The 10,178-nt window shown below is 28.6% G+C and overlaps 2 protein-coding genes across 8 annotated transcripts; one reads left to right on the top strand and one right to left on the bottom strand.

Moving 5' to 3' along the window:
* Positions 1–412: 412 nt before the first annotated feature.
* Positions 413–1,101, bottom strand: LOC111914488 (uncharacterized). The gene has a single exon (XM_023910226.3). The coding sequence runs from the start codon at positions 974–976 to the stop codon at positions 713–715; it is 264 nt and encodes an 87-aa protein (XP_023765994.1). The 5' UTR covers positions 977–1,101; the 3' UTR covers positions 413–712.
* A 5,177-nt stretch (positions 1,102–6,278) lies between these two features.
* LOC111914415 (uncharacterized) lies at positions 6,279–7,702 on the top strand. Of its 7 annotated transcripts, none has more exons than XM_042900488.2 (3): positions 6,279–6,645; positions 6,732–6,839; positions 7,392–7,699. In XM_042900488.2, the coding sequence occupies exons 1-3, from the start codon at positions 6,419–6,421 to the stop codon at positions 7,525–7,527; spliced, it is 471 nt and encodes a 156-aa protein (XP_042756422.1). In that variant the 5' UTR covers positions 6,279–6,418; the 3' UTR covers positions 7,528–7,699. The 7 variants fall into 7 exon arrangements, 3 of the variants coding, with proteins under 3 accessions (XP_042756422.1, XP_042756423.1, XP_042756424.1); XR_006189770.2 differs by having other exon boundaries at positions 6,280–6,645; positions 6,748–6,839; positions 7,387–7,702; XM_042900489.2 differs by lacking the exon at positions 7,392–7,699 and adding an exon at positions 6,954–7,375 and having other exon boundaries at positions 6,280–6,645.
* Positions 7,703–10,178: the final 2,476 nt, after the last annotated feature.

The following is a 10,178-nucleotide window of genomic DNA, read 5'->3' as shown; positions in this document are numbered from 1 at the left end:
TGGAATGATAAAAATATGCATGGGTGACTCAGTAGCCAACAGGTTTCTTAATTTCATGTATTGGGGCCACGTTGAATACCTAGTAATTTTTTTATAGGGTACAGAATACACACATCTCTACATCTGTCTCTTTCAATACACGTGGGTTGATATCCTTTTCTTCAATAAATCTGTTTCGAATATTAATTTCTGTTTTTTCTATTTGTTCATGGATTATTCTTCATGTTGGGATCCTGTGATTCTTTAAACCAGTATGGATAACTGATAATGGATTGGTCTAGCTCATGAGGGTTTCTTTCATATGCAAATTGAATTGAGTATTATATACCGAGATATCATAAATATGAAAGATTTATCGGGTATGATAATTGATAAACTAGTGCATTTGTACTTGTGGATATGAGGGTAAATGTTTACTTCAAAAAGCATCTCAACAATATATTCTCAATTAAGATATCAACCTTTCCATCAGCGTTTTGATCATTACATAAAACCGTTAACTAATACAAACTCGAACTCATCAAACAAATGGCGATGTGGACAGATCGACTCAAATTTAGCCCAAGTTTGTACGTCGATCTCATGGTGGTGGGTTGGGTGCTGTTTATTGTGCAATTCCACCGACTTGTTGGTTTGAAATATCTCCAGACACTTTGAATTTAGATCCAGAATCTCACGTATAACCTTTCTTAATGATGTACCAAATGGATAATTAATTGGGACCCCAACAGCTCAAGTACATCACTTTTCTCAATGATTCTTCTGATTGTTTCGCCTTCTCTACCATGTCTCTGTTACAAGCCATTGCCGCCGGCGAAGTCAAGGTTTTGGCCTGGGCGATTGATCGGAGATTGGACTTGGCGTGGTGGTAGATGGTCCTGATGGTGGTGTTCCATCGTGCAAAGCCTTGATCTTTGAGGGCTTCCACCACTCCGACAGTTCCGGCAACCATCCATGCTCTGCTTCTGAAACTCATAATTATATGATCTTGTAAGATGTTTAATACTTAGTCGAAGAAGGTGTTTGTTTGAATCGAAGGTGTGTTTGTTGCACAAGTGATTGATGAAGAATGGAAAAACCAGAAGTAGGGGATAAATAGGGATGCCAAGCACACAGACTAGAGAGTGAAACAACAAAAAAACAGGAGGCAAAAGCCACTGGTTTTAAAGAATTCAGCTGTCCATACTCTATAATACCTTTTACCTCACGTGCTGATTTATGATACAAAACCAAACTATCGATGGACATTTCTAAGATAATAAATTCTCTTTCATGGATGTATTGGTCTATATAATATACTTGTTGTGAGAGCGGGTATAATATCAATATTTAAATATTAAATAATTTATAAAATAATAATTTTACATATCATAATGTAATCTTTTAAAATATTTATAAAAGAAAATCAAATCTTATTTAGAGTATTTATGAGACTTTATTATCAAATTAATAGAATGATTCTCTTTCCTTATATGAAATTTTATTTTAAAAAATGGAAATTCTAAAAAAATGACAAGTGGAAAATAATAATTCTAAAATTCTCACAAAATTACATGTGGCAAAACTCTTGAGAATTTGACAAGTGGCAAAAAAAACCTTCATTTATTATAGAGGATATATATATATATATATATATATATATATATATATATATATATATATATATATATATATATATATATATATATATATATATATATATAATAATTTTTTTTTTGAGAAAATGACAAAAATAGTCATTTATATAAATTACATTACAAAAATAACCAAAAAAAACCGAAGTTGCAAAAATAACCATGAATTTTGCAAATGGAATAGTCCCACCTGTGAAATGGGCTTTCCACCTGCGAATGTACAAGCAGCTAAAGCACAACTATGCTTTAGCTGCTTGTACATTCGTAGGTGGTTTATTTATTTTTTTTCTCTCTATATATATTGAAATTGTAGGGTAAAATCGTAGATGGAATAACCCCATCTGCGATTTACTCTGATTCCATCTGTGAAATTGCGTTTTTTTTTTTTTTTTTTTTTTTTTTAAGTTTAACTATGAAATCAATTGGTTTGACTACGAAATAATGTTGCCGAACAAGAAATTAAAGTTATGAATAGGCGTGTGGTAGATAAAACTAAAAAGAAAAAAAAATCAAGTCAAAAAAATGAAAAAAAGCATGTTTACGGGCATTATGTTAATATTGGTGATGTACGTTTAGATATAACCGAGCTACAAACCAATTGATTTCATAGTTAAACTTTAAAAAAAAAAAACCGCAATTTCACAGATGGAATCAGAGTAAATCGCAGATAGGGCTATTTCATCTGCGATTTTACCCTACAATTTCAATATATGTAGAGAAAAAAATAAATAAATAAACCACCTGCGAATGTACAAGCAGCTAAAACACAGTTGTGTTTTAGCTGCTTGTACATTCGCAGATGGAAAACCCATTTCACGGATAGGACTATTCCATCTGCGAAATTAATGGTTATTTTTGCAACTCGGTTTTTTTTGGCTATTTTTGTAATGTAATTAGTGTAATTGGCTATTTTTGTCATTTTCTCTTTTTTTATATGTATATCATTAACCTTGATGATTAAAATCTTTTTTTTTTGGTCTTTTTTGATGGATTTATGACCTGATAGATTAATGACTTGATAACAAATTATGTTTCTTTGTACATAGTTTTTTTTCTAATATAATTTAGATAAAACTAAAAAAATATCTATACGAATTTTTTTTGGGATTTGATCCGAACCATAATTTTTTTGTTTTTGGATTTTGACAATGTTTTTGTTTGTAGATTTGGTTCATGTCAAACTAAAAAGAATACTATAGATTATTTTTTATTTTAAAGATTTTTTTAAATATTTAATAAATATTAAAAAGAAATCCTTTCTCTCTCTCTCTCTCTCTCTCTATATATATATATATATATATATATATATATATATATATATATATATATAGAGAGAGAGAGAGAGAGAGAGAGAGAGAAGTAGGTTCAACGAAAAATGAATAACCAGAACAACATATGTTGGTACCAATAATTAAGTGACATGTGTCCATTTCTTTATTCTCAAATAATGTATTATGGAAGTTATTTATATAGTTTCTATAAAATGATGTGTTGTCATTTTCTCATTGGTTCCAATATGTATTGTCCTAATCATTCATTTTCCATATAACTCTTCCTATATATATATATATACACACACAATAGCCGTTTACCCGCGCCAAGCGACGAGTTTAAATAGTTTTTTTTTTTTTTTTTTCAGAAATTAGCTAGTACATTCGCAAATAATTTGATACATCTAAAGAATTATCAATAATAGTAATGTTAGCAGAAATGAAACCAATAATAATTAAAAATAAAAAGTTGAGATTCTTGAAAATTGTATATGAATACACATTGTATTGGCAAATATCACTATACATATTAGTTTCAGTTCAATGATTTGTTTTTTTTTCAAATATTAATGTTTTTTTTAATGTATTCGTCATTTTTGTTTATGTTGGAGAGGTGTTTTTATAGGTTGGATCTATTATGTTGAAAATAGATCATTTATATATCAAGATAACATATTTGAAAAATAAAATCTTATTTGATGTAAATTTAAGGAAAAAAAATCATAGTAATATGTCGAATATTTTTTTTTCGGAATGATTACCCAGATAATTTGATTTTTATATATAGTGGTATATTTATAGACTTTAGAAATTACCTGATTATCTATTAGTAGTTATTAAGATATATCTTATAGAGGGTAAAACTCTAAGGGTGTGTTTGGTAAAAGTAGTTGTTAGCTGGAAGCGGGTAGCGGTTAGCTGGTAGCGGGTAGCTGGTAGCTGGTAGCTGGAAGCTGTAGCTTTTATTTGTTATATAAATGTTTGGCAAAAGTAGCTGGAAGCTTTTAAAATATATAAAATTACATAAAAGGACAATTGATTAAAAATAAAAAAATATATAAATATATTTTTAAGGGTAATTATAGAAATTGATTTCAAAAGCTCCGGAGCGTTTTGTTAAAAGCTACATGAAGTAGCTTTTAGAATCGGAGCGTTTTGTTAAAACTAAAGGTAAACGTTCGTACTGCCAAACGAAGCTTTTTGTTTAAACTAGAGCGTTTTGTCAAAAGCTAAAAGCTAGAAGCTCCCAAACGCTTCCAAAAGCTCCGTGCCAAACACGTCCTAAAATAAAATCAAAATAATTATGTAAATCATTTTCTTTTTATATTAATTATTATTAGGAAATAAGTATATATGATATATTATTATAATAACGATATTTATAAATCAAAAAAGGCTAATCAGTTACTTCGATGCTTTATGGTTCAATTGGGTGGTTAACAATAGAGTGTCAAATAAAAAGATGTTTTGTAAAGTCAAAAAAATAAATAAATAAATAAATAATTTTTTTTCCTTTGTAATAATAAAAAATTTATTTATTTAAATCTGTTTCATTTTTTAGTTTATTTATATAGTTTCTGTAAAGTGATGTGTTGTCATTTTCTCATTGGTTCCAATATGTGTTGTACTAATCATTCATTTTCTATATAACTCTTCCTCTCTCTCTCTCTCTCTCTCTCTCTCTCTCTATATATATATATATATATATATATATATATATATATATATTGTAGGCGAATACCCATGTGTTGCGCATAAACACATATATATTTGAAGTCTTTACAGATATATGTTTTTTTAAATATAGCAATAACGTTATTGTTAAATTTGATATAATCATTCTTATACTAACTTGATATAATATATTGATTGTTTTGAATTATATGATAATATATACATCTATAATAACTGTATAATCTCAATCATTTGAACGACTGCTATCCACGAGTTAGACATGAATAAAATTAAATATAACATATGGTTTAATGTTATTTATAGTTGTTGTTGTTATTGTTAATTAAAATTTTAAAATTTATTTGCTTAATATTTTAATTTATATCATTTAATTATTTAAAACACCAAACATTGTTTTCTGATTTTAAAGGTAACAATATAATCATTAATATAGAGTTATTTTTAACTATTGTTACTGTAAGTTATTTTAAGCTATTTATTTGAAAATTTTAACAATTATAAAAATATCTCTAGGAAATATTTTAGTTAAATTGAGATTACAATTTAGTTTTTGCATTTATCATTACAGTTTATCACATTTAACTATTACAAAATATTTTTTGGTTTTCCAAGTGGAATTGAAATTTATATTTAAGTTGACATTGTAATGTTATATTTAAATTAACAATTTAAGTATTTTGTCCAAACTCAAATCTAATAAATTAAGTATAATATGTTAAAAGTAAAAGATATAACTTTATAAGTAGAAGTAAAAATATTATTTTAAAATTGAAATTTAGTATATTTATGATTACACTTTAGGTTTGATATTTATTTAACCTTATCAACCAACTTATAATCATTATTAAAAAGATACTACACTTAATTACTTTTAACTATTTATAAAATATTCTTTGGGTTGTTTAAGTTAAACTAAAATTTATATTTAAGTTGAACCTGTAATGTTATATTCAAATTAATAATTTAAATATTTTATACAAATTGTTGCAAAATTGTATCATTTAAAATGATAATGGTTTACATCTAAGAATATATTAAACCTAATAAATTAAGTATAATATGTTAAAAGTTTAAAAAAAATAACTTTATAAGTAGAAGTAAAGATATTATTATAATATTAAAAATTAGTTTATATATGATTACACTTTAGATTTGAAATCTATTTAATCTTATTAACCAACTTATAATTATTATTAGAAAGAAATTGAAAAGTCATGGGAGTTTCAAATGAATGTGGTGAAAGGAAAAATAATTCCTTTATAATATAGTATGATATATATATATATATATATATATATATATATATATATATATATATAAATCTGGGTTTGTTCTTTAAATCTTGGCTTAACAACACACACATTAACATGAATACATATATATATATATATATATATATATATATATATATATATATATATATATATATATATATCTGGGTTTGTTCTTTAAATCTTGGCTTAACAACACACATATTAACATGAATATATATATATATATATAGAGAGAGAGAGAGAGATAGGTTCAAGTATTCTAACTAATTATTGTGTTATTGTATGTATAAATGTGGGTCAATCAAAATTAAATAAAAATTTAATTAATTAAATAAATAAACAAGGGTATTTTAGTAATTTGATAAATAACTTCAACAAATAGTCCCTGTAATCACGCTAACATTCACTTTTAACCTAATTTCTTTTCTAATATTTCTTTTGTCGATTGAGATTTCCATGTAAGAAAAAGTGATGGGTGCGAGAGTTGGTTCGATCGAAGTGACATCAACCCCTGGAAGATGTTCATTGGCAATCCAAGACAAAAATGGTGGTGCGATGGGCGAAAAGGGAAGGAGATTCAAGCATTCGCGTCTTTTATTGCCCTAAAAACGCATCTTCGGCCCTCCATTCTTTCTCCTTCCCACTCGTTTCTCCTCCATCTCCAAATTTTGGTCTTCGCCACCCTCTAACTTGCACTGTCTCCGTTGCTGGCTTCCCCACTAACCCCAACAACTTCTCCATTCACGCCTTCGCATCCGCCAGCTTCTGCAGGTAAGGGTTTCGCTTTCCTAACAAAAATCGTGATTCATTTCTGTGAATTACGATTGTTTACATGTAGTCCATAACAATTTAGGTAGATTCAAGGGTTTTCAGATTGAGGATTTGGTGGGGCTGTTCTTTGCTGCTCTTCTCCTGGTTCGATCGGAAATAAACATGAAGGAATTGGGAAATAGTTGGATTGAAGGGTAAGGACGAAGCAGCAACATGTAATCCTTTTGATTCATTTATTTTTTTTTGTTTGATGTTTGATAGTGATCGATAAGGTTTTTTTGGGTGTGTTTGGTTTCGATGTTCAACAGGGGAAGAGGGAAGGATGGGGTGTTGCTTCCGTTTGTTAACAGTTTCTTTTCCCTTTTTATTTTTGTTTGAATGATTGATAGAAATCAAAGGGAAGAATTTGTGTTTGGTTTGATCATTTGACAGAAAACGTAGAAGAAGAAGAAGAAACACAGAAGTGATTCGATTTTTTTTTCTTTTTGTGTGTGGTTTTATATTTCCTTTATGTGTGATTGGGTATAAGTTTTTTGTGTATAGCTTTGGTTTTGGTTTAGTTGTTGAAAGCTAGGGATTTGATTTTTTTATTTCTAATTCACAGATAACATCCTTTAGTGGTTAAATTTTATTTGGGACTAATATAGATATCAGAATGAGCAATTTTTTGGCTGCATTTTATGAATTGATTCATCTTTCATTTTTTTTTTTTCTGATTTAACACTTCATTTATGTCGACAGTGCAGGATCTTGACAAGGTTGAATTCTGAAAAAGGTATCAAGTATGTTTATGTAGATGATTCAATGGATGATATTGGTGAGATTCCAATTCTATTGGAATGGAATCACGAATTCCAATTATGTTGGAATCACAAAAGTTGATTTTTAAAGAACGAACCACAAAATTGAAACGAATTACATTATTCTTTTAGAATGTATTAGTCGTTGTTAGATTTTGCTGTTTTCTTTCCAATTTGTAAGTTTTTTTATTCTTTAACAATAAGTATAATTCTTAACAATTGTTATCCGTATTCCATAAGAAATAATGTATTTTTTGTTTTTATTCTTCAATTGGTTGCTCAAGTATTTGTTATTCTACAAGAAGTTTTAAATTCATGATCAAGAAATAGGTTCAAGAATATTTTTATTATTTATGGTTCAAGAATATTTTTATTTTTGAATATACTCATAAACATATTCTGTCAAAATGTCCGAATTAAAAGAATTATAATTCGTAAAATCGGATTTTTAAAATCAATAGAATTTATGATCCCTTAAAAATGCAATTTTCCTTTATTAAATCTATATTAATTGACTAAATTACCCTTGTAATTAATTAAAATGATATTTTTCAATTATATTTAATTCAATAATATATATTAATCACTTTCTTAAAATAAGTAAATTTGATTGGCCCACATTTATGCATACAATAACATAATAATTACTTTGAATAGAATAAACTAAGCCTATATATATATATATATATATATATATATATATATATATATATATATATATATATATATATATATATATATATATATATATATATATATGCATGTTAATGTGTGTTGTTAAGCCTAGATTTCAAGAACAAACCCAGATTTGATTAACAACTACATTCATCAAAACCCGGGTTAGATGTCCATCTTGTTCATCAAATCTCAAGTTGTATCCGTCACCCCTCCCTCTTCGATTACCCCTTTTCGATTTTTGTAAAAGATTGAATGGTGATTCAAAATCACAGAAGAATGAAGAACATAAAACAGAGTAAGAAAAACTTACAGACCAATCAACTGTGGAATACATCCAAATGTGATGATCAGGAATCATATGAAAGCAACACAATTAATTAAGAAGAATCAAGAACATAAAACAGAGTAAGAAACATACCACACAACACCTAGATGCTCACACAGTTCAATTATATTCAATCAATTTCTTATCTAAATCCATCACAACCTCTGTTATTTATTTCCACCATTAAAATGCGCACACATACACATACCCACCTTACACATGCAACCACTCTGCTCCTTCCATATTATTTGCTTTTACCGACAACAGAAATACACTTTGCCTCTACCATTCCTTCTATATGCTACTACAACCATAAATCACATCTTCCCTACAACCGCTCAACCTCCATGTTCTGTCTAAGCATCATGTTTTCTAAACTCAATATTACATGAAAGCCCTAAAAATTGTAACGCCCCAAATTTCAACCCAAATTTTTTCGATTAAAACTTTAAGTATCTATTTAATTCACAACCAATGTTTTTAAAAACCGATTTGAACTGGCTGGTCGAACCGGTAACCGGGGGAGGAAACAGTTCAACTATCACCGATTTTACGTTGATTTTTGAACCGGATTGAACCGACGGGTTTTCAGGAAAAAAAAACCCGGTTGAACCGGTTAAACCAAATAAAAATACATGGACAAGAACTATTTGCATAACAAATTTTGGTGATTTTTTCAAATGTATTTAATTTTCTCAAAATAAAAACAAATGGTAAATGTTATAAAGTTTTTTGATGTGTTTGTATTCATCTAAAATTATATTTTGTTTCGATATTATACTTTATTTTCCTTTTGACATATATGAATTGATGTAAAACACTAAAACTTATTGTTATGTGTTATTTTAATGTATTTTGATTGATCAATAACTTATTTTTATGTATATTTTTAATGTTTTAACTTGTAAATGTCAAATTCATGATTTATATATGTATGTATGTGTAGGAAAATATAAAAAAAATTGAAATTATAGAAACCGGTTGAACCGGTTAAACCGGGAACCGGTCACCATACCGGTTCAACTAAAAAACTTTTAAAACATTGTTCACAACTGCAAGATCTTAAAACATTTTCCAGAGTATCATTAATAGTTATCAAGTACACAAGTCCCCCATTGATGCGATTCAATCGAGCCGTTCCCCTCCTTTAATATAATAAAACCTGAAACATGAAAACCACAAATCGTAAGCACAAAGCTTAGTGAGTTGCCCAAAATACCACACAACACAAATAAATAGCTATGGGTTATCGGCAACCCTTGGGACTATCAACAGTCCAAGTGGGCAAACAACACGCCCGATGGGTTATCAGCAGTCTCAGTGGGCTACCAGCACGCCTGATAGGTTATCAACAACCCTAGAGACTATTAGCAGTCTCAGTGGGCTAACAGCACGCTCGGTGGGTTATCAACAACCCCAGAAGTCCCAGTCACATATAAACAACATAACACAATAATAACAGCTAGACCTAGCTGGTCATCATAGATACAACTATTCTACCACACAAGCTCATACAAACATGCATGAGTCATAAAGAAAGCTAGCATCCTACATACATAATTTAGTGATCCGACATTGGTGCCTTCGACTCACGAGCATCGGGAGAAGATTCACCTGAATCAAAGATCCCTGAAACTCTAGGACACGATCCTTTTTCTGCACTGCTGGTACGCTTAAATCCAACAATACCAGAACCAAATAAAATCTTATCTAATAGCCCAAAACGCTTA

Source organism: Lactuca sativa, chromosome 3, assembly GCF_002870075.4.
Source record: "Lactuca sativa cultivar Salinas chromosome 3, Lsat_Salinas_v11, whole genome shotgun sequence".
Taxonomy (NCBI): Eukaryota; Viridiplantae; Streptophyta; class Magnoliopsida; order Asterales; family Asteraceae; genus Lactuca; species Lactuca sativa.
This window is presented reverse-complemented; position numbering and strand designations above follow the sequence as displayed.